This window comes from Motacilla alba, chromosome 1A, assembly GCF_015832195.1.
Source record: "Motacilla alba alba isolate MOTALB_02 chromosome 1A, Motacilla_alba_V1.0_pri, whole genome shotgun sequence".
Taxonomy (NCBI): Eukaryota; Metazoa; Chordata; class Aves; order Passeriformes; family Motacillidae; genus Motacilla; species Motacilla alba.
The window spans coordinates 48,432,939-48,457,295 of NC_052031.1; the positions used below are offsets into that span (position 1 = coordinate 48,432,939).

General features: G+C 44.0%; 1 protein-coding gene across 3 annotated transcripts; it reads right to left on the minus strand.

Moving 5' to 3' along the window:
* Window positions 1-462: 462 nt before the first annotated feature.
* TEF (TEF transcription factor, PAR bZIP family member) lies at window positions 463-23,121 on the minus strand. 3 transcript variants are annotated; one of them, XM_038153762.1, is made up of 5 exons: window positions 22,781-23,121; window positions 12,108-12,434; window positions 10,406-10,626; window positions 9,550-9,761; window positions 463-7,601 (listed from the first exon to the last, which is right to left on the minus strand). In XM_038153762.1, the coding sequence occupies exons 1-5, from the start codon at window positions 22,881-22,883 to the stop codon at window positions 7,580-7,582; spliced, it is 885 nt and encodes a 294-aa protein (XP_038009690.1). In that variant the 5' UTR covers window positions 22,884-23,121; the 3' UTR covers window positions 463-7,579. The 3 variants fall into 3 exon arrangements, with proteins under 3 accessions (XP_038009690.1, XP_038009688.1, XP_038009689.1); XM_038153760.1 differs by lacking the exon at window positions 22,781-23,121 and adding an exon at window positions 18,051-18,307; XM_038153761.1 differs by lacking the exon at window positions 22,781-23,121 and adding an exon at window positions 18,051-18,307 and having other exon boundaries at window positions 463-9,761.
* Window positions 23,122-24,357: the final 1,236 nt, after the last annotated feature.

Below are 24,357 nucleotides of genomic sequence, written 5' to 3' on the forward strand. Positions count from 1 at the left end.
TAAAAAAAAAAGAAAAAGAGAATAGAAAGGTACAGAGAAAGCTGTCCTCATGGAAAAACTTACTTATTCAGAACCTTACTTCTTCCCATGAAAAAAAAAATTCTGATTACTCTGTGAATGTTTTCAGCCTCAATGTAACAAAGCACTGTCCAAGTGTCTGTGGCTGACTTGTTCTCAGATTTTACCCCTACCTGAGAGTTCAACCAAGAGTCATTGCAGGACAAACACAAAACCTTGCAATGCTTTTGAAATCAGTTAATCCAGAAAATAAAAGCAGGGAACTGTATACTTGTACCAGCACACTTAACACATGGGAAATACACAGCAAGAGCCTGCTTCCAAAAGGTGATCAGCTGCTTTAGTGTCTACCAACTTCACTGCAAATTGCAGGTGTAACGCTGGCAGTGGAGCTGTACACCACACAGTATGCTATCTAGAGAACAAAATTACTGGATGTCAGCATAGTGGAATATACATTTTATTTCTTAAAAAGGAAGGGTACTAACAGAATTTAATACAGTCAAAATTTTACATTTTAAACAAAAAGCTTTTCTTTTTCTTAAAAACCAGTTACGAGCAGAGAGGTGAGAGGATTTAAACTACTCACAAAATCCAAGCCGAAGACTTTGAGAATTCAAATCTGTGGTTTATACATTTAAAAAAGTGTAATAAATGGAAATATAAAATAATACCAACTCTGTAATAGTGAAATGCCCTTTCCTCATTAGATTGCTGTTTAAGCACCTTTATTTTCACCCATCAGCTGCCAGGAGTGTTTAGGTTTATGTACAAAATAAGCAGTTTGGGACAGAAAAGTCATATATAAATTAAAACCATTTATGGCAATACAGTTTTACCCAGCTGCTTTACAAGCTTTATTATCACTTTCACTTCTATGGAATTTTTCAGTCAGGATGATCTCAAATGCTCTTGATGGACTGCTTCAAAAAGCAGCTACATATACAGGAATTATATAGACAACCTCAAGGAGTAGACATCCAAGAGATTAAACAACTTAACACACAGTAAAACTAAGATCAGATTTATATCTTATATAAATACTGTGCAGATTTATCATCCATCCCACTGAATGAATGGGACAGATCAGTGTCACATCTGAAGACAAAAAAATACTTTTATCCAAGAGGCAACAGAATTTCAGGCCAAATATAGCAGATAGGAGTTCCCTCAAATTATTCAGTTAAAAACTGTATGTGTCTGAAAAAGCTTAACAAGAACAGAGTTTTCAGAATAACTTGCACATTTGCTTAGCTTTTTCATAGCTATTTTACAGCCTAGAAACGCTGAGAGAGGAGGAAAGAAAACAGAAGAAAATAAAAAGAGATGCCCTTGTTTCTGCCCACTACAAAAGATACGGCTTTGTCATTTATGGAACACTGCAGACACAGCTGTTACCAGAGAGGAGATTGCTCCAGTACAGCATTAAAGACAAAGTTACATTATGGCTGGAGAAAGTGTCATCACAGGCTAATCTCTTTATATGAAGGCTGATGGATTAATCTCACCTCCTCCTCAAAACCCAAGCGTTCAGATTTCCTAGCAGACTACTTACGATTCTTACTCCACTGTTTTCTATTTTTTTTTCTTTTTAACACAAGATAGAAAAGGTCATGAAATTGGATGAAAGGTCCAGCTGTGCAGCATCCAGTGAACATGTACTCAGCAAAACCACAAGTCATTAATCACTTTCTCTCTCTCTCCACACCACAACAGGAAACCTGTGTCATCTGTGTACAGAATGGAACTAAAAAAGATGTAGACTATCTAGGTCACAAATGAGCTTCAGTAACAGTCACTCACTGTTGCACTGCAACTTGCTGCAGTCTAGCTGAAGGGTGGAGACAGATCTGTTTGAGCCAAAAGAGAGAATAGTTAAAAAAAACTACACCCAACAAAAACCACCCAGCTTTAGTTTTCCTCAGTCGCTAAAGTTTACAAATAATTTACTACTGCTACTTTCCAAATGCTACTCACAAATAAATCAACTGTCCAGCTAACAGGATGGGAAGAGTAGTTATGAATGGAATCAGTGACTACTGTTAAAGAAAGACTGGAAGAGAATCAGCTCCCTCAAAACCTTAGTTTCTCTGCTAAAAGTAGCTCATTATTATTTTTAAAACATTTTTGTTGATAGAAAGCATCACAACTAGACTAGAATTCCACAACATCAATCTTTGTTTTGATTTCTGTAGTTCTCTAGGAAAGAAATAATCCCAAATCAAGCTACATGAAGCATTAACAATATTCAGATATTACAATGGAAGCACTTATTTATTACTTCATAGAACAGATTAGTTTTAAAAGTGTATTTACATGTTCTAAGTTATACAAAATACAGTATTCCAATAATTATGTTAATCACCATATTTCAGACAACTTCACATAAAAGTGCGGAGGATGCATCCATCCCTGATCACGGCCAGTAGCAAGCGGTCACCCCAGAGTGACAGGTGAGAGCTGCTATCGTGCCCCCTCGAGAGAACAAATCCCACTATCCCTTCTCACTGAAACGTAGCTGCAGATCTAGGAAAACATTCAGGCAGGTACACGAGCAAGGTTTGTTGAGACCCACAGACCAAAATCACATGCCTTAATTTACTAGACGTATGTGAAGTACATTTTAAAGTTTTTTACAGATGTTGTACAGCAAAGGGCTTCTGCTCATGCCTTAGTTAGGAAAATGAAGTAACAAGGGTTTTGGCTATATAACAGGCACCCAGATTACACTTAATATCAACAGCCCTATAACTACAACTGGACAGTGTGTAAAGGACACAATTCTGCAGCTGACTGCCTGGGCAGAGCTTCACATTCAAGAACAGATCCTGTGAAGTCCACATGGTTCTCTATAGATATAGGGCTCTTCCCATGCAGAAATGACAGCAGAATTGAGGCCTTAAAAGATTGGGGCCTCAGATAGTAGTTTCCTCATGAGACAGCACTGACCAGGTCACATTGGCAGGTCAAGTCCCAGCGCAACAGCACACTGAGTTGAAGCAACAGCTCTTTTTTCATGCCTTTCTGCAGTAACTCTTCTCCCTATCTGTATATTCCTTTCACTTCTTTCTGGACTGTGGAAGTAGGATCAAGACAAGGAGATTCCCAAGACCTAAAAAATTACTTATCTTCAGTATGATGCTAAACTGAGGGGATTCAAATTGGCCTAAAATTGTAAACAGTGAGGTGTTAGTTTTAGCAATTTCACTCAGGTCAGACTCTTGCATTACTCTCCTCTTCCATTCTTTGCTCTCCTTGCCAAGTATCTATGTCTATCTACGTATGTATCTACTCAAAGGATTCCTTTTTCCCTGTAGGTGTCTGAACTTCAAGAAGTTTGCATTGCAAAAGTGACTCATGAGGGATAGTGAACTATCAAACTAACAAATTACATCCGTATGTCAATTTGCATTAGGATGAGTTAAATCACTGTAATTTCTCAATTAGCATTGTTAGCATCTCCACAGATATTTAGTTAAGCTTATTCCTTCTACCTTTCTCCCAGTCTTCAACTGTGAGTTTATCTATCTTCACCATGTTACAGTGGCAGATATACAGACCAGAGTAATTATCTGAACATCTAGAAAGCCAGTCTGAGTCTTGTAGTGCTGCAAAGGCACAATGCTAGCACTAACAAATGATTTTGCTCTTTATGCATTTAGGTGTATGTTGCCAAAAACATGAGATTTATGTACTAAGATAAATTTGCATTTCTCATCTTGTACTTAGCAGCTAAAACTAGGGGTGAACAAAAGCCTATCTGGATTTTACAAAGGTCTGAGATACTTTCTCTCTTACTAAAAATAAAGCACCTGATCACAAGGAACAAAGCCCTTTTATGCTCAGGTGGCTTACAATACTGAAGCAGCAATATTCTTCTCTGTGCAGGTCCATTACTTTAGCTATCTACAAAAAAAAAAAAAAAAAAAAAAATCTGCATAAGTGGTTTTATTACAGTATTCCCAAAGCTGCTGGGCTTCCACTGCACCTTGCAACTTGAAACTGATTTGGTACAATTAGTAGCAGGTCTGCAGATAATGCTGAAATGCTGATTTCTAGTTAGAACACCTTGGGCTTTCAAGCAGCACAGCAAGGAAATGGAGAATTGTCAGAAAAGATATAAAATGTTACTGCAAAAAGATGCTTAGCAAAAAACCAAACAACCCAAGAACTTTTTTTCTCCAACACAAGTTTATAGTACACTACTTTTTCACTCTGTCCATGGAGGACCAAAAAAAAGCAGAGTTCAGATTATCTGAACATCAAAACTATCAGGACCAGTTTACCAACACTACACCTGCAATCTGAGATGCATCCACCTGATCCCAGCACAAAATGCTTCGGAGTAAAGCAAAGACACCCATGACTCCAGCACTTGCTAAAACTTTACAATAACCACATAAGAGTAAAGACTTTTTCCTGTGGGAGTTAATGAGATCTTTGTTACTAGCTTCAGTGGAAGCAGATCTTGGCAACAGGTGAAAGATTAAGCTTCTTGGAATTTTTAGACACAAACCCACTATACGTAGATTAGATCATCATGTATGAAAGTAATACTGTATTAAAAATTGCACATTATTTATTCATAGCTGCTGTCTTCTGCAGAGTAAAAACGACTCTCATTGTCCACAAATTTCATCCACAGTTTATATATTTTCAAAGTCAGTACTGTGAAACGGCCATGTGGTGTCAATCTTCTTCCTAATAAAAGTACAGTTGTCATGAACTGTTCTCTTTCCTGGCAATTCCTGCAGTGATGCTGAAAGGTGCACATGCCCTTTATTCTCTCCCCTTGGAGATGGTCCCTTTGTTGGGTAGGCTGGCATCAGGCAAACTTATGGCCTCTATGTAGTATGTTCCAAAGCTAGAGAACTTCAAACCCTAACAGTGTCAATTCAGCATCTTTTAATATCCAAATTGAGCTAAAAGAGTATTTGTCTTCTTATGATCACTGAGAAAACATACCCAAGTTATCACTTACAGATAGGATTGTCATCCTAGTCAAAGGAACAAAATGATATAGTGAATCATTCTGAGAGGAGCAGGGAGCTCTGGAGCAATAAACTTAACTTCCTGAGACTGCAAAAACTGAGAAAGCAATTCAGCATTGCACAGTATTTTCTGTCTGGCTATATCTGCACTCCTTTAAATAGTCACTACCTTCTCATCTATCTTTAAAGATAATGCTTCTTAATAACAACAACACCAAATTCTCCAGCTACAAAAGTTGAGCTGCACTCACCCTAAAGTGCGATTTTCCAGTTTTGCAACCCGTAGACACATGAATCACAGATTGTGCAAATCTGCATTGTCCTACAGGGAAGCACAAATGTTTGCTAACAGTCTTCTCTGAAAGAAAGATCTAATGAACATTCGCTGTTGGTTTCCAATGTGTAAGCTTTTAAGATAACAGAAATAAAACAACAGAATTGCACATGCTAATCTCACTGACTGAATATTTTGCTGTTAAAATGTCATGACATATTGCAAAACCAAATCCTGTACACAATATATAAGTATTTAAAAGATATTCCTAAGCACAGTAGGATCCAAATGAAGCAACTTCTTTGCCCAGTTATTTAGCTTTTCGCTTTGTGATTTAAACAGAAAGCATGATGTTTAAGAACAGCCAGGGCTAACTGAAAATTCAGAAATCATAAATGAAAAAAGTTGCTACATTTACATGCTGTCATGGTTGTTTGTTTTGTTGCTGGTTTGTTTTTCTTAATCCATGGTTTGGGCCTTTATCACCAAAATGAAGCAAAAACCAGTACATACTGAAAATATCAGTCCAAATCAGCAGTACTCAATACAGGTAGAGATATATGCTGCCATATCAGCAACATGGAACTAAGATATCTATCTATTTGATAAAAATATCCCAAGATTATCTCAGAGCTTTATAATAATACAGTCATAGGTAAGTCATACTTTGGTAACCAGCAAAAAATTAAAAACACTTTCTTTACTTCAGTACATAGTCCATAAAAATGATAGGTCAAAAACTACATTTAATATATAAGCTCTGTACAAAGGTTATGCTGTCAAACATTGGTTATGAATCCTGGGTTTTGAATTTTTTTTTATTAAGTTTACAATATTAGCTGCTGCTTCTCACATTTTTCTCTTTGCGTTTCTGCTCTGAAATTAGGGGTAGAATCTCTTGGATAAACACAAAGTCAAAATAATTGTTCAATATGATAGCACTGAACTATGCTGGTAACTAGTCATGCCTCATAATTTTGGCACTTGTGCTTCAGAAAGCTCTCAAGAATTTTTTTTTGAGGTGTATGCTATTCATCAATCTCCAGGCATGAACACACTCGTGTCTTACAAGCTCCATTTTGGCTACAAGCATGGCCCTGTACTCCTTTCCTAGAAAATAATTACTCTTGCTCTTCCCACAGAGATTTAGCTCTCAAGCTCCCTTAATATAAGAGCAGATTCTTGTTATGCTGATGAAATTCTTATAACAGAAGAACTTCCACCTACTTCCACCATCTTCTAAACATAATAGACATCTCCGCAATCCATCCAAGCTTTCATCTACCCTCCCATACGAGCACAAGGGTCCTCATTCTTAAACTGCCCATTGTAACTGTGGGGTATCATTGGCTGTTTCACCTTCAGCATCACAGTTGTCCTGCAGTCAAGAGACAGAAAATGGTAATATGGCAACTAATAGCCATTGCTTTCCTGGAGCTAATTCTCATTCGGTAGTTTCAGACTGCCAAAAGACTCGGAGATCAGCAGCTCAGAATAGCACCTTTTCCATGATTGCTAAGTCGTTAGCAGAAGAATAGATCCTTTTTCAGCAAGATACCGTAAAAGAACGTGAGCCTCATAAATGAAATAAAGGAAAAGGCAGGTTACAGCAGTGTAGCTGTGGAGCAGGAAAGCCACTGACGTGGTTTATTATTACGTGGGACATTTGATAGAGGCTTATTACTCTCTGTATGGCACACTGTGGTGCTTTCTGGATTATTTCAGTACATCTGCTGTAATCTTCTGCACTGAAGTCACACACATTACGGGCTGCTGTCTTCCCGGTGTCTTTAGTTCTGCACTCACAGTACTCCACAATACGCTACACTGTACCAGAAGTGAGCCGCAGTATTAAATAAAATTCATTATACTGCAGGGAAAAGAGTCTTAAAATATAGCAGTTCTTTATAGATACAGACACTTTCATTTAAAACTCCCTCTCTTCTTCCACTCGAGTGCCAAAACGAAGAGTCACTATTCACACAGGCTGTCAACAGACTTTGAGACATGAACTTTGAGTGTCTTGACAAAACCCCAGTAGGTAAGCTTATTGTAGTTCATAGTTACAGTGAGAAAGACAGATAAGAAAGCCATATACAGAATTAAGGAGACTTTGTACTTTTCATCATGCCCAGCCCTGGGTAGTCAGATGGGGTACTTGCAGGCAAGGAGGCAGGCAGGGTCATCATCAGTTGTTTGTGTTGGGACACCTCATAGATTTCACTGCTCACTCTGAAGTCTGGCGATTCATGTGTGCTTTTTAGTTTCTTTGTTTTTAAAAGTCTTTAAAGTTGCATCACTCGGAATCAGATAAGTCACTTTAAACAAAGCAAAGTGTTAAGTGTGACAATTTATTTATAACATACTTCCCACCATCACCACCACAAACCACCCTGTGAAAGAAAAAACCCCTGCTGAAAGGGTGACAATTTTTAGTATGTTTGAAAGAAATTAGACTAACACTGCATCAAGAGCCACTCTAGTCAAATTAAGAGCAAAACAGCGGGGGGTGGGGGGGGAATAGTTCAAAGCATACATTAGGTGTTGTGGATTAGCCCGCTTCTCCACTTCCTTAAGAATTCAACACAAAATTGCTCTAAACTCATAATTTCCACATTGTGTTTAAAAGACAAGCTAGTCTTTAGCATAGAAAATAAACCCTAATGCTTTTCTAATGTATTTTCAGATTTCAATAGAGGAACTGCAACTACCCGCAACACCACCATCCCATATTTACTCCTTAATATAAATATTATCCCAGGAAGTATAGCCTAAGAGTTCTGACAGAGCCACTATCTTAAGACAGCTTCTTTTTTGAAGCTTCTCTTTCCTTCTGTTAAGAGGACTTCTAGACATATACATGTGGTAAAGCTTCTAGTTCTTGCAGTAGTAGGTCGTGTAGAAGGTCTCAACATCACACACAGCGTATTTTTTTCTTTTAACACCATATATTGTTGAAGCAGTGCTTGGTGCTGAGAATGGATTACTTCCGAGAGGGCAAGTCTTGTGTGCTAATTTTCTATCAGGAAACATGCTGGAGATAGAACCAGCAAGCGTGGAGAGACCAGATATACTGCTACACAGGAGATAGTGAGGTAAACTGTTCATGTTTATAGTGGGTGTAGCTTATCCCATAGTGTGTTCACAAGGCAAAGGACCAAAACTCTTTCTCAATCTCTTGCACAACAGGTAAGGTGCAGTAAAATAACAGTGGCTTGTTGACTTCTTTAAAAAAGCCCCTTCTTTCAAAGCATAAGGTGCTGGCCATTTTTTAACAGCTGGGACTCAAGGTTCAGCCTAATGAGCCAGACCTCTTTTTCTAAATCTCCCTTACTTCTCAGTTAAGTGCAACACGCTGCTTTATCAGCAGTTCAAGAGGGAAGACCCTCTAAGGAAAAAAAGGAGGGGTGGTGGTAGAAATAGTCTAGAACCCACATAAAATTATTTTGTCCACATATGTAAAGCGAGTGATTCACTAGTGTTCTCTCTCCTTGGTTTCTGCAAGTTATCCAGGATTAGAACCTATCAAGACATTTAGACAGTATTGTAATCTAAACTGCACTGACTCCATTCTGCATAACATTCATAGATTAACCTTGCAATACTTCTGTTTTTACAAGAGATTGAATGTTTTCCTGTCTTCCTGTCCTAAAGGTTCTCTTATTCCTCTTCAGCAGAAACAGAGTTCTATCCAACAGATACTTTCTAGTGCCTCTGAATGGGAGAGGAAACAATTTAATGATGCTGCCCAGCAACATCTACTTATATCCTAAAATTATGTTTTACACTTTTACTGGAGAGGGAGGTGGAATGGAGAGGAGAAAAGAGCAAGAGTTTGAAAATTAAACAAAACAAAACAAAACAAGAAAAAAAAAATTGAGAGGAGAGTCTCCTAGGCTCTTTCTCCACTTAAAAATGAAGGTTAGAACAGATAGTAAAGCTCTCTCCAGTCTGGAGGGATCCACATTTATTCCTCTAGACAGGTGAATCTGTTCAATTGTATGACATCAGAAAATGTTTTATCAGCGTTGAAAACAAGGTTCTAAATATGGACACTAAGATTTTGGACAACAGAATGATCAGGAAAGGGCCTGAATGAGTTGTGCCAACAGAAACAGGGTTTGTTTGTGTTTTGTTGGTTTCTTTCTAGTGTAGATGCAAAATGGCGAAGCCTCCATAAACTTTATTTCTGGGAGTCTCTACAGAAGGCAGAGAAGTCTAAGAGGCTAAAACAAAGAGCCCTAACAAGGAAAAGGGTGTGCTTACAAGGGTCCGTATCTGGTCTCGTATTTAGAAACAATGTTCTTGCATCGTCCCACTTCCTTGCGCAGCTCTGCCACCTCCGTCCTCAGGGCTGTATTTTCTTTCTCAAGAAAGGCTGCCCGAATTGTGATCTGATTCTCCTTTAATCGCCGAGCATCACGGGAACGCTTTGCTGCCACATTGTTCTTCTTTCGCCTTGTCCAGTATTTTTCATCCTGTATTAAAAAAAAAAAAAAGATACCAAACTGACAAGTGCTTTGGAGACACCTCTTATTGTATGATGATATTCACACTGACTGCTATATTGAGGAATCTCCTCCATAGGTTTGCAGGGCTCGGACATCAAAATGGAGACCACGCAGTACTGTAAGATTTCATCTTTACACAAGTCTTCTTTTAGGATTAACCCAGTGGCTTGCTAGAACTAAACAGATTTAGAGACTTGGGTATTAAGAAGCTGTCCAACTGAAATGCTTCCTTTACTTAGTTTCAATTCAGGAGTGAACTTTTACATAAAACCACCTGTTCTGTCATCTGGGTTGCTTAAATCCAGATTAGACACAATACTGGGCAAATATAGACAATGGCCTTCAAAAGTGCAGGTGATGAGGATTTGACTTGATAGTTCTTCTAATTTCTGTGTATAGCATGATCAGTTGCTCCTTGCCAGTAATTAGCTCATGATACCAAAACCTGCAAACCAGCAAGCACAGCAGTTGGCTTGCCAATTCTATTCTTGGCAGTGCTTCTGCCCAATCATGTAGGTAAACTGCATTAGCTCTGTGTATCAAAGTGTTTGGACAAAGAGTCAGAAAATTTTATCAAAGCCTAGAAGAGTTTGCAGCAATAAATCTGTTACCTTTTGCTCATCTGGGACAAAAACCTTCTTGGCTTTTTTAATCATAGGTTGTGGTTTCAGGTCCTCTTCAGTAAACTTGTGTTTGCGAGGATTGAAGAGCTCACCACCAGGCACACTGGACAGCACTAAATCAGCAGGGTCAGGGTTAAAATTCACCTCAACTTCTACGCAGTCAGGATCAATGGGGCTGGGCGTATTTCTCTCATTTTGTGGTGGGGACTCTGGCAACAACAGGAGAAATTACAATATATTCAGCAGGAAGAAGAGAATCAACAAAGAAGGCAACTTTATTGCCCTGTGGTGAGAAGGATCTAACAGAATTAGTTGGTGCTTCCCTGAGGTGTGGTGGGTGCTGTACCGCTGCTGGTACAGAGAAAGAGTTCACAGTCCAGTCTGTAACAGAACTCCAGGAGCATATGCCAGAATAACAGACATGAGCAGACAGATGCAGGACAGGAGCTAATACTTCCCTGGCAAAAATTACATGCTTTGCACACATAAAAATCACTTCCAGCAGCAGTAAGAAGGGAGAAACTTGTATCAGCCTGAGTTTTGTACCATACAAATCCTTAAAGAAATAAGCCTGCCCAAAGACGCCAGTTCCTGGGACCTTCAAAGGTCAGACAAGTAGACTTCCAAACAACTGACTAAATAAAGGAGGATTTGTTACAAATGCAACGGCATTCTTCTTCTTTGCCACACAGAAGTAAATGCCCCAACAGGAAAGTCTGACACTGGTAGTGCTCATATGAGCTTTATCATAATTATCTATTGTTTACAAAACTTCATATACATGAGTTGCAAAACTGCATGTCACTGCAACGTGCAGTAGTGATCAATAAATAAGTTTTGCATATACCACCTAGAAAAAAGCCACCACACCTTGTAGCTTATGGAAGGAGTTCCATGTTATCATTCCCACAGATTCACAAAAGAGGTCCAGAGCAAAATGCTTTCTTTAAACCTTGCTCGTAAAATAGTACTGTGATGGCTATCATGTTTAAACTCCAAATCTAGGGCAAACTGAGCAGCTGAATTCTTTAATAGAGAAGATCTCCATAGTACAAATGAAGTTTCCTAGTACCATTTAAGCAGAGTTTTGTTCGTTTGTTCCTCCATTCCCACTTCAAAGCACCAAAGAACATCAAACTGCATCATTAAAACACCTTTTCCAAGTGTCTGTTTTCACATTTCCCAGGCTACCACAATAAAGACTGCTGCATTGTTTTTCTATTTAACATTGTTATTTGAGGTACATTAAGTTCACATAAGTTCACCCAAGCAGACCAAGGTAGTAAAAATTACTTGTGACAAGCTATCAAATCTGTTGTAAAATAACCTGAGAAAGCATGTTCTCAACTTGTCCAGCTTCTTCCTATATTAGCAATACCAAGAAAGCAAATACTTTATGCTGCTATTTCAGCTCTTATAATTTTAAAAGCAAAACAGACTGCACACTGATAGACAGACTGCACATTGACAGACACTCCTTCTTTATAGGACGGGAAGAGGGAAAGAAAAGGAGAGGCAGCATCTTCATGAACTGACACATGAACTAAGGCTCTACATTGAGCATGTTTGTACTGTTTAACCTGCCACAGCAAACACTGACAGGTTAGCATATCTCCTCTTTGATCTAGAGATACACCTTTTAATATGAGAACAACAGAAGTCCCTCAGAGCCCCATATTATTCCGTCTACCTGTGCTGGAGGCTGCTTCAGATTGCTGGTAAACTGCAGTGGAAGAGGATGATGCAGGAGAACCAGTGGAAGCACCGGCAGATTCCTTCCCTTCCAGCTCAGCCACAGGCAAGAGTGGATTCTGGTTCAAATCCAGGTGAGTAGGGCTGGAAGGAATTCCATTCTCCAGCAGAAACTCATCCAGATCCATGTACTCCAGGTGGAAAGACTCGCCATCGTAAGGAATAGTTTTGTCCCAAATGGGTGGCATGAGGGAAGCTGAGACTGCCATAGTGCTGGCAGCTGCTGCCTCATCTTCTTCAAGCTTTATTTTCTCCTTCTCTTTATCTGTAAGATACAAGTAGGTCACTGTACAAGCTGAAACACAGGAGAGACTCAAGGTTTAAGAGTCCAACAAAATCCCCATGAAAGGAAATTCACTAAGCTCATGGTTCTGCCTCATGACGTGATCTGGAAAACCAGATGTTGAAAAGGAGCATTTACGTATGGAACGTTGTAACCCCCTGTGATGGCTGGGCCACAGGCAGCTGAGCAGCCTTGCAGACCAGCATCTTTGCTGTGACAGCTTACCAAGGGGAGATGAAGTGCTGCATGGAGCTTATTAACCAGTCACTGCAAAACAGCCTGGTTTTCACAAACCCATCTCAGAAGACAATGAAGGTGAGTGTCCCTAAGCAGGATTCCACGGGAAATCGTTAAGAAAATTCTGAGGAAGCAGAGTAGCTTACTCTATGCACAAAGAAGGCAGGTGCAGAACAATAATTTAAATACAAACAGGAGAGGAATATGGGTTTTCAGATTACATTTGAAAATCAGTCAAAAGGTCCACAGAACATCAGAGACCTGGATGCTTATTGTTCAGCATTTTAGAAGCATTTCTCTCTGAAATGACTCAGCATGTCCACAGAAAGCAATAGCTCCAAGTGCTGCTCACTATAGATAGCTCAGAGTACCTACATACAATTTTCACTCTTTGGGGAGATGTCTCATAAGGCACACTCCCACATCACACCCCCAAGTCACAAGAGACTGATGAGTTTTTTGCCATTTACTGTGCTACTGTGCACATATTACAGAAAAATGGCTATTTCTATGTTCCCCATAGCTACTGAATCTTAACAATTGTCTGGGACAGAATCCAAGCAGAAAACTCAAGTTATGGAATAATTACATAATTTAAGAGATAAAAATAAGCTGGCAGAAAAAAAAAATTAAAAATCCAAGTAATTTTCCTGATCCAGTTCTCCATGCAGCCATGCAGTTCTATCAGCAGTGAAGGAGGCATTCCAGAAGCAGTGCTAGTACTGCCAGCACTGAGCCAGCACTGCTGTCAAAAGGAAGGGACAGTCACCAGTTGTACCCTAATCACCTGCAAAATGGGCATTACCATGGAAGCCAACAAATACTCAGTTCAATAGAACAGGGACTCCAAGGACATACACTGGACCAGTTTGGATCTCCAGTATTAAGAGAGATTAGCCCAATAAATGCACCACTCTTTAGCATTAGGGTTTTCTAGACTGGCTACAATATGCTAAAGAAGCATTTTTCTTTATCGGGGGTGGAAGTGGGGGTGAAACTCAGCTCTAAATCAGAAAAGCCTATTTATATAAAACCTATTCTGATAAAAGTGGCATTCCTTCCGCTGTTGCCTTAGCTGGTGTGGATCTGAGACTGAAAGAGCTTTCTATGGCTTAAATAACACTGCTGCCATACAAAGTAAATTATCTACCATATTCTGAATATTTTATACAAAAGATACTGATTTTAAACCAAGCAGCTGAGATAGTATTCACCAGCCACCAGCTTGGGATCAAGAGCAAGTACCTAAAGGACACATTAAATTCAGACCAGTGGCTCCTGGACCTAAGCTTTGGTAATATTACTTTGCAGCTTTTGGCCTTCTCCTTGTCACTTCACACTGCTCCCTCCAAACCCCCATCTTCCAGCTCCTTTTCCTGCTATAAACTCCTTTTCGTGGGGACTTTTGAAACTTTGCTACCCTTTGCTTGGGCAAAGCAAACATGCAGGTTAACAGTAACGATGTAAATAACCAGAATGTTTCTAAACAGCTCCTACTTGAAGCCAGTAAAGAAAAAGCATCTACTCCATATATAAGGAGGATTTCCCTTACTACTGGAGCACATCCCACCAAATTGGAACCAACATTTCACTTGTGAAGAGATTGTGTACTCCCCAACATTTCATAGTGCCCAGCACAACCAAACCCAGATTTGCACTGGATGTTGTGGATGATATCCTAGTAAAGACAGCACCAAAACAAATCCAAGCAACAATAAGGACATATTTGTAAATAACTATTTTTAATTAGCATGATAAAAAACTTGTGAAATGTCAAGTCAAAATGTCAACTGACAAGAAAAAATAATTTCTTAACTCTTGAAAACAACAGTACACCATTATGTTATGCCACTTTTATTAGTGCTTTTGTTTTGCAACATCTAATATGACACCTCCAAGAGAGGAGAACAAAAATTAACTGATTGTTAGACTGAATATAAGGCTTAAAAATATTTTTCAGAAGACAGATGCTAAAAAGACTACACTACTGGCATATGTGGCTCTTCTCAGATCTTTTAATGCCTTTTGTATGTGCACGATCATTCTGCTGTCCTGCAGTAACCTGAAAAAACTGTGGTTCCTCCAATTTCCTCTTGTGATTGTCCCTGGCTCACACCAGATTAGATCCTTCCTCCATGTGAGAAAAGCATTTGAAATTTTTTGTCCTTTTGCTACAAGTTGACAGCTCAGCAAGCGCTGGGCCCCCAGTGCTGTCTTTGTTTAGCTATGCTGTCTCTCTCTCCTCCCTCACTTCTAACAGGATCTGAAATAAAATAGCAGAAATTAACACACATATTGGGAGCTCATCTGTTTCAAAGACAATACATAACATGGTAAAACCTTTGTACGATCATTTTTGCATTGATGTTTTCCCACGGGCTTTCTTTCTATTCATTTAATCTTTATTTCTGCCACACAACATCCTGCTTGGGTGCACAATATCTAATGAAACACTAATTAACTTCTTGCATCTTGAGGGGGAAGTTTCTGCCTACCTCAGCACAGGGACCTGAAAGATTAATTCTCTTCAGATATTTATAGTGTAAACAGGTATTACCTGACAGTAGAGCTGCAGTATCCTAAGAGGCTCCATTTGCAGTGATTCAAGGTCACCCTGATAAATCCCAACTGTACTTCTGCAGATGATGGCTCCTGTCCGATTTAGCCCCCTCATTCTGCTCCTGTGACCTATTAACTGGCCTACACATTTGCTGTTAGCAGTGAGGACACCAGTTTCTGCTCAGTGACTTAAGTGGACCATTCCAGTTACTGAACTGTTGGAAATACTGCTGTTTTAACCAGAAGCAGCAGCATGAAAAGAGCTTTATTCCTTGTCCTGGTTTTTCTTCAAAACCAAAAAACCAACTAAACCAAAAGCCAAGCAAAAGATTTTGGCCACCACGCTGTCAAGAACTAGCCGAGCCACAAACAGAACAAATACTTATTTGACAAACTTCCTCTTGTTCACCGAAAAAAATATTGTCAAATGAAACCTTTAGTCCCACTTGTGAGGATGGAGCAAGGCAGGCTGCAGGGATCCCTACCCCTAATGCCCATTGCTGTGATGTTTGCTGAGGCATTTCTCCTGCCACAGCAGCATGCAACTGGTGATTAAGGAAGGCATCCTTTGGAGAGGATGCAGCAGCTCGTTATTAATGGAAGAGGCCTACACTCCTGCTCAAGAATAATAATTGCCTTCCCTTAACCCACGGGACTTTTCCTTTTTTTTTTATATAAAAATATCATTATTTTTATTTATTTAATCCTTCCAACATACACAACAACAACTTCCAGCCAGGCTGGTGAGCTGTACCTGGGCCATGGCAGGGCGTTCAAGGGGATGGCATTCTGCTGGAACTGGCTGAGCTCCCTCCCCTGCTGCTCAGGAGGATTACAAAGCTGCTTGCTTTGACTGGGTCGTCAAATTACCCACAGCAGTTGGAAGACCCAGAGGTAGCTTGCAGAGACTACAAATGGACAGACGCTGCTGCTAGCTGATCTAATTCCTCGCAGAGTAAGACAGAAAACTGTGTTTTTGTCAATAGGCATTGCAGACAACAGCACAGAGTCTTTTCTCGGAAAGTTTGCTGAAAGTGCACCACTGGATTAGGTGAATGAGTAATTTTTTAACATTTTGAGTGCATCACTGCTACAAGAACAGAAAATAATCAAGGACCCTCTGAAGTCAGTTGAGTCACAGGTCTACTGACAAGCCTTTTGTAAATCAGGAGTAACTACCTGCTGACAATGAAGGCATTCTTTCTTTTGTCTTGAATATGCAAACAAGAAAAGTATCAGAGACCAAAATAAACAGAGAGCAACAAGTTCCACAAAGTGTGAAGTGAAACAGAACAAGGTGAACCAAGGAAATCTATGGAGAAATTTTAAGAACAAGAACAACCTGAACTTTACCACACCATGAATGGAGAGGGATAATCAAGATGAAATGGACTCACTAGCAAGCTTCAGAGGATCCAGCTGAACACCTTCACCAGCTGGAATGGGGTCATCCAGTAATCAATCTAGTATCAAATGTTTCTAATTTTGGAAAAATGAAGTACCTCAAAATCATATTAATTTCAGAATTTTACATCTCCATAGGCCACATCACATGATTCTGAACACAAAAATCAGCCCCAAGACAAAGTCACTACATCCCTATCAGCAACCATATATGAACTGAAAATGCCCCTGCTGGCACTAATGTCTTTAAAAAGGACCGGGACCGGGTGCAGAAATATCTTAAGAAATCCCATTATTTTGAAGATTCAAGATTCTGTGTGCTGCAGCATCCTGCTCCATAGCAACATACTAAAACCTTCATCACAAACTGACTTTTTTTTTTTTTTTTTTTTTTTAGCAGAAAGGAGAGAAAGATAGTCTCCAGAATCACAAAATGGATTTACAGGGTATTGTGCAATATTAGATATGCAAGGTAGGTAGGATCCTCACTGACAACAATCTTGCCAACCTTGTTTATGCTGTGGTTTACCCTGGATGTTGTCTAGTGTTCAAAAAAATTATTTTTAACCTCAAAATTCATAGGTGTAAGGACTTCTTTTATTATACACCAGTACACTGGGCATTACAGCAGTGCAGATAACCCTGAGCCTTCCTCGAAATGAAACTGATACTCAGAAAGGCAAAAATACTGCCAGATGAGGAGAAAAAAAAAAAGAAAAAAAAAAAGCCAAGAAAAAAAGAAAGTGTGCCATCAGCATCAAAGACTCCAAGCAGCAGCACTGTTATTTACACAGCTGCTGTCCACATCACCAGTGGCAGAGAGGCAGCTCCGGCCCATGCAGGACTGCATGTACAGGCAGTCACTCATACCCTTATGGATTATCACCGAACCTAATCTGAGGGGATCCGCTGTTTACTCGTGTCATCGGGCAACTTCCCAGCAATTAAGGTCAAGCAAGACTGGAAACCTTCTCGCCGCTGCTCCCAGCTACGCGTCTACAGGCGGGGGAGGCTGCAGAGAGCCGAGGGACTAAAACCAGCGTGTCACGTCTCGGCTCCTGCCCACCCCTCGCTCCCGCAGCGCTGGGTTTTGCCCAGCGCAGGCACCTACACGCTCCGGAGAGGACGATCCCCGGGAGGCGGGGAGCGATCCCGTGCTGCCGGCTCTTGGCTCGGCCGGCCAGGGGGGCGGAGGGAGGGAGGGAGGGAGGGAGGGACGGGGCGGAGGGAGGGGGCCGGGGCGTGCGGCCTCTCCCGCGGGTGCTCCCCCCGCGGCCAGTCCCGCCGTGACCCGGCGAGTCCCGCCCTCCGAGCCACGGGGCGGGAAGGGGGCGGTGGGGGTGGAGAACCGGGGGGCGTCGCGCGCTCCCGCGGCCCCCGCGCGCGCCCCGCGCTCACCCAGGCGCGCCTCCCGCGGCGGGTTCTCCATCAGCTTCTTCAGCACCAGCGGGAACGCGCCCGCCAGGCCCCGCCGCTCCTGCTGCGCGGCGGCCCCCGCGCTCCCCCCGGCTGCAGTGGGCTCTGGTCCTCCCGCCGCCGCCGCCGCCTCCTGGTGCGCGGCGCGGCCGGGCATACTCCCCGCGGGCGGGCGGGCTGTCAGCGGTCACCGGCGGCGCGGGGCTGGCGGCGGCGGCGGCTCCCCGGGACCCGGCGGCGGCGGCAGCGGCGAAGCGCGGAGCGAACGGCGCAGGCGCGGCCGGCTGACGCCTGGCGCGTGCTTCAGTATTCATGAGCTGCGGGGCCCCGCCTCGCCCCGGCCTCTCCGTGCCCCGGGATTGGCCCGTGCCCCCCGAGGGGGGCGGCTCCGCGCGGACGGGCCCCGCCTTCCCCGCCCTGCCCTCCCCGCGGCAGGCGCGGGCACGCGCCCCCCGCCCGCCAGGGCACGTGCAGGGGCGGGGTCTCAACGGAGCTCATTAGCATTCGGAGCTCCGCCCCTCCCGCGGGCGCTGCGTCACCGGCAGCGGGCGGAGGAGGCGGGGGGAGGCCGCGCGCCTCCTGCGGCCCGGCCGTGCCTGAGGGGCCCGCGGCCGACCGGGCGTCCGTGAGGGCCGTCCCGGCAGCGCGACGCCTGCGAACCCCCTCCCCTCCCTTCCTTGTCCCGGCGCCAACGCTCCAGCCCGCCCTTGCATATCGTCAGTTAGGATCCCGAAATCACCTTTCGCGCGTGCCCTGGATTTAATCTCCCTCCGTCCCACACGATGCCCGCAGCGGCGTGCCCTACATAATATGGGCAGGGAGGGGGACTTCACTGCAGTGCTGGCATGGGCGGGCTGCTGGGGGAAGGGAGGAGAGGCCGCCTTTCCAAATTACCGCGATCACAAGAATTCTTGTGATACTCCAAGCGGCTCCCTTGCTCTAGCAGGAAGGATGCCGTGCTGGGATTTAAGCTGCTGAACACACAAAAGGAGCAAATATTGCCAAGATCATTCCCGAGAGCCCAGGTGGATACTGAGGAGCCTCTCATGAGAATGAATAAATTCGCAGAAGTGTCATGCTGCAGCCACAGGCTTCTCCTGTCAGCAGTGGCTGCTCTTCCCTCGGCAGGATGGGCTGCAGCGAGCCAGTGCTGCGAGCCGGGAAAGGGAGGGGTGTGCTCCGCTGGGATCGGCCCGTCTGCATCCAACACAGCCGCGAGAGCAGAGGCATTCCCATACGTGCCAGCAGAAAAAAAAAGACATCTTCCTCTCAGGTAGGCACTTGGGCATCTGCTTGGTTGAACTTCCCTGCCACAAACCTCAGACATTTAACTAGCAAGGCACGATTTTACCTGACCCTTACTAATAAACCCTGGTGGTCTTTGTGACAAAAAAACCCCAAAACCAAAATCAGGTCTAAACTCTTCTCCACATGCCCCAGAAAAAGGAATGGGTTTGAAGTCACGCAGGTTAGGTGTTTTTCTCCATTGTCTTACTGCAGTGAGGACCAGAGGACATCTCCACCCAACCTGGGCAGAGGTTGGTGAAGCTGCCATACCCAGCAGCTACTTCTCTTGCGTGGGCTGGGAGGCCCAGTCTGCTCCCTCCTTCACAGGGAACGGGTGGGACTCCCGATGCAACTCTTGCACACATGCTGCTCAACGGGAAGCTTGGGAAAGGAGACCCTGTTAGTATAGGCTGCAACGGCTCAGGTTAATGCATCATTTATCAAGGCTGATAAATCCAGTTGTAAGAAGCAGGCAGAGCAGGTCATGCTCCACTGCCCAGTGTGCTCCAGGGCTGCTACGTGCCCTCCATGGACTCCCTCTGCCTTGCCAAGCTCAGCTGGCAGGAAGAAAAGGCACATGTGTGAAAAGGAGATGCCACTTCACAGAGGGTAATGAGACACAGATGTCAGACCACACACAACAGAGGCAGCACACACAGCTTGGCAAGGAGCAGCAAGCCCGCAGTGGTGCTTTTGTCTAGGAAACAGCTACTGATAGGTGGTAGATAGAGAACACAACCAAGTGAGGTCACAGAGGAGCAGCTTTTAGACAAGTAGACGCAGCCAAAGTGGGGCAGGCTGCAGGCTTCCCATTCAGTTGTGGCTCTCATGGTCACTTTGTTCCATTGTTGTCAATGCTGGTGGCCCCCAAGGATGATGCTGTGCCTCAGTACTGTACAACACTCCTTCAAGGAACAGGGTCTGCGCACTTTGCTCCTGCAGAGCTCAATGGCAGCTGCTTTGCTGGGTAATGTCTGTGTGAGGGGAGGTTATTAAAACCACTCAGCAGCTTTTACTCCAGGGCTTTTCCCTTTAAATTGACCAAGCTCTTCCTCCATCACATTTCCACCCATGCTCCACTGTATTAAGTTTTGTTCTGCACCACTGTGAGTTGTGACTGTCCTTGGAGAAGGTCTAGACTACACAGTGTTAGCTGCTCTTCCCAAAGGCAGGAGGGAGGGAGTTCCTGAGGCACATTCCTGTGGGTTGCTTCTCACATCACCCTGCTCCAGCATGAGCGCTGCCCTGCCAGCTAGGAGGGAGGCTGCCCTGAGAGCTTTTCCTCACTGCCTCAGGGTATTAGGTGCTCAAAGCAATTGCCAACAGAAAGCAGGCACTGTACCACAAGCTTTACCTTCTTGGTGAAGCTGGGATCTGCCTGGGATATTTACATTTGCTTTCAGTCTGCAGCTGAGAAGGAAGAGTGGAGGACAATGAGATGTGAGGAGAGGAATGCAGCGGCCTTGGCAGTTGCTGCTGGGAGTCTTGTCAGGGCCAGATGATACAGAGCAGCCTGGTTCTGGGGTGCAGCAGGGAGGGAGGCAAGTGATAAGCAGCTCACTGCTGGGCACAGGGTGTGAGGGGGAGATGTACAGCAAGCCCCACTGGGAGGTTTGAATAGCAGAACAGAGGATTTCAGAGAGAGGCCTGAGAACTAGCAAATCCAGATGAGTGCTGTCCAAGTATGGAGACCCAGAAGGAGAGAACTGAGCTCTGGGGAAGAGGGCCATGATGGGAATGCTGATCTGGAGAGGGAGGCAGCATAATAAAGACAGTTCTGAGGACTACGGGAAGTGATGCGGAAAGGCAGGGTGGTCCTGGAGCTGAGGAAGAAAGCTGCCACAAAACAGCACTCTCAGCTGCCAAATAAGTCATATTGAGTTAAGACTAAATTGTTCTCCCTTCAAATCATTGCTCTCTCCTCTACCCCCTACTCTAAACAGATAGGTCTTGCCAGCACTCCTCCCTTGGATTAATTGAATCCACTCGGCTGTGGAGAGCAGAGATCCCAGAAAAGCAGCTGAACTCAGCTTAGCCACAGCAAGGCTCTGCACCACATGAGCTGCCCTTGGCTGTTACTGCCTCCTCCCAGGCAGTTCCACTTTCTGCCTGGGTACTGTCAGCTGGGAAAACATGCCCCGGTCCACACAAACAGTGGGACTTCTTACGGTGTGGGATGTAAACACACCTGTTAGTGGGCAGCCTCCGCAAAGAAGAGAGCAAGCTCTCAGGAGGCAGCAGAGCAATGGGACAAAATGAGCCCCTTAGGGGTGCGGCAGTTCCCCTTGCCCTATTTCCCTTTTCCACAGGGAGCTGTGCGTGTGCCACAGGGAGCTGTGCGTGTGCCATAGGGCTCACTGTATTACAGCAGGTGTAGGCAGGTGCCTTTCCTTACATAAATGCTTTACTGTCACAGGAGCAGCCTTTTCTCCCATTGACCCTGGAGAGTGAGCAGGGTCCCTCTCCACACTGTGTGTCTGGCTTTTCTGCTCCTGGGTTCTGCTGCCCCTCAACACTGCAGAGCTGCCTGGATGTCCTGGTAGCAACTTCCTAGAGAAGAGCAAGCTCTGTGCATGTTTGTTTCTGTGAGCTCAACTCACTCATGCCCAGACATAGGCTTGTTGAGCCGAGGTGTTCCCACACACCTCCCCAGCCCTGTGCAGCAAATGTTAAAACACAGCAACTAAAAAGCAGCTTGTCAAGGGTATGTAGCATCCTATCCAAAACCAGAGAGTACTCAAGCTGTGTGATGGGTGCTTGGAGCAGACCCAGCATTAGCGAAGCCATCAGTGCAGCATGAGCAAAGTGTTCAGCACAGCAAAAGCCCAAACTAAATAACCTCCTGGGTCCTTTCCATTTGTTTTCTAGGATGCTGCACAGAGATTGAGAAAGCCTAGGAGTACAGAAGTGCTCTTGCAAAGAAAATGCAGCATTTGCTATGTTCTCTATCCCAGCTTTTCACTGATAAACAATTAAAGTTTGCGCAGTCAGCCTGCCCTGTGCAGGCTGGGCTCTTTGGACAGTCTGAGTCTGGGAAAAGGCAATGTCTTGAGACTTAGTGGTTATTAACCATAGGACAATAACAAAAGGCAATCCTGGAAGTCGCTTCTATGTGAGCATGAACATTTGTGCCCAAGCCTTTCCTGTGCATGAATCTTTGAGGGTTTCCAAGAAGTAGCTGAGCACAGAGATTAAAAGGATCAGGAGCTCAGCATGATTTTATAATCAATCCATTGCTGCTGTTTTTCCTCCTAGCTGCACAACATGCACAGTGCCAGAACTCCCTGTCTGACTTGGACACTTTGAGGAAACACACCCTAGAAGGGCTTGCAGCAAACAAGATCTGCCCCTTTCTCACCTTGCAACTGAAGGAGGGGATGGAGAAACCAAAACAGAACCCCCAGTACATATTTCCTCAGTCCTACCTGTCATCTTGTTGGTCCAGGGCAAAGAATACTCCAGTAGGGACTTCAGGACTTCCGGAAAGTCCAGGGCAGTGGGGCCCCCAGGGTTGTTGCAGCTTGACATGTCCTGTCCTGGGACTGTGCCAGCAGAGCTAAGGGAGGGCCAGGTGCCCGGCCACCACCGTTACACCCCACTATCCTGGGCGTTGCGAGATGGGCTCGGGGGCACCCGGAGCGGGTTTGCCGAACTGCTCCGGCTGAGAAAAAACAAGGAGAATGGGAAGCAGCCTGGCAGAGATGCAGCTTGCCCGGCTGTCTTCACCTCCCCCTCTCCCACTCCGAAGTGGCCAATTGTGGAAATAGCTCGCAGCCTTGCAGGGCTGGGCTGGGCGCCTGGCCAGCGTGGTTTTACAGGGCTTCTCCCAGCCAATCCGGCAGCAAAGAACTGGGCCAGTTATCTAACTTTGCAAAGGCAGCACCCTTTTCCTTCCCAAGGTGTTATAACAAATACATGTGTCTGAAGGGGAAAAAAAGCAAGTGTGTGCTGTTAGGTGTACACGTTGGCTGCAAACACAACAGGAGAGGGATCCTCTGACACGTTCTTGGAAGGCTCTGAGGAGCTCCAAGCTGTGCAGGCTGTTACAGGGAGATACGCATGCTGTCTGCATCTGCCTGCAACTTTTCAGCTGAGATGAAGATAGTGACATTATTTGTATGTGATGCAACAATTACTGTGTGTCCCTCCTAAGTTAATATTGATTATAGCACTTTCTTATAAAGTATGCATCATCCCCAAAATATGGATTTTTTTTCTTCTGAAGTGCCACAGAATTTTACCAGGAAGCAAACAGCCTTTTCTTAGAGCGGTGATGTACGGGAAGAGAGTTCATGAACCCTGCAAATACCCTGGTAACAGCTGGTTAAGTAAGATCTTGAGCACACAAAGCCCCTCTTCTCCTGTCAGTGAAATTTTTAACATGGAGAAAACTAGTGGAGACCAGAGGATAAAGGTCTGATCCTCTTTTTCAGAACCTGGTGTGAAAAGTAGCATCTTACATGTGCTGTGGTCTTTTCTTTTGCCGAGTGTGATATTTCAACAGAAGTGCCTTTATTTCTCAGTTTATTCCTGTCTGTTTTGCCAGGCTCAGCCTTAGAGTGCCGGTGTGAGTCTGTGGAAACCAGGTATTCCTACGCTGGTCTGTGAGCCACAGCAATTGGACACAGCCCAGCAAAATCAGGCATGGCGTTTGGTTCCATAAAGAAATGCATTTGATTTAACCCAGTAGAAACCAAAAAGAAGGAATTATCTAGCCAGGTTGGGGAGTTGAGAATTTGAGTTTAGCTGGAGAAGACTTGTGATCTAGATCCCAATCTAATCAGGCTCAGAAATCAGACAGCAGGTAGTTTAGTAGAATGATACATTGTATCATGTTGTAGAGTACAACCTGTTCAGATTTTGAGCCAGTCATAACCATCAGTGGTGAAGCCATTCAGGGAGAACAGTACCATACTAACCCTGGACTGTTACAGTGTTCTCCACCCACCCAAAGCTGGAGCCAGCAGAGTCTGCAGATGGTCCGTGCATCCTGGCTCCTGTG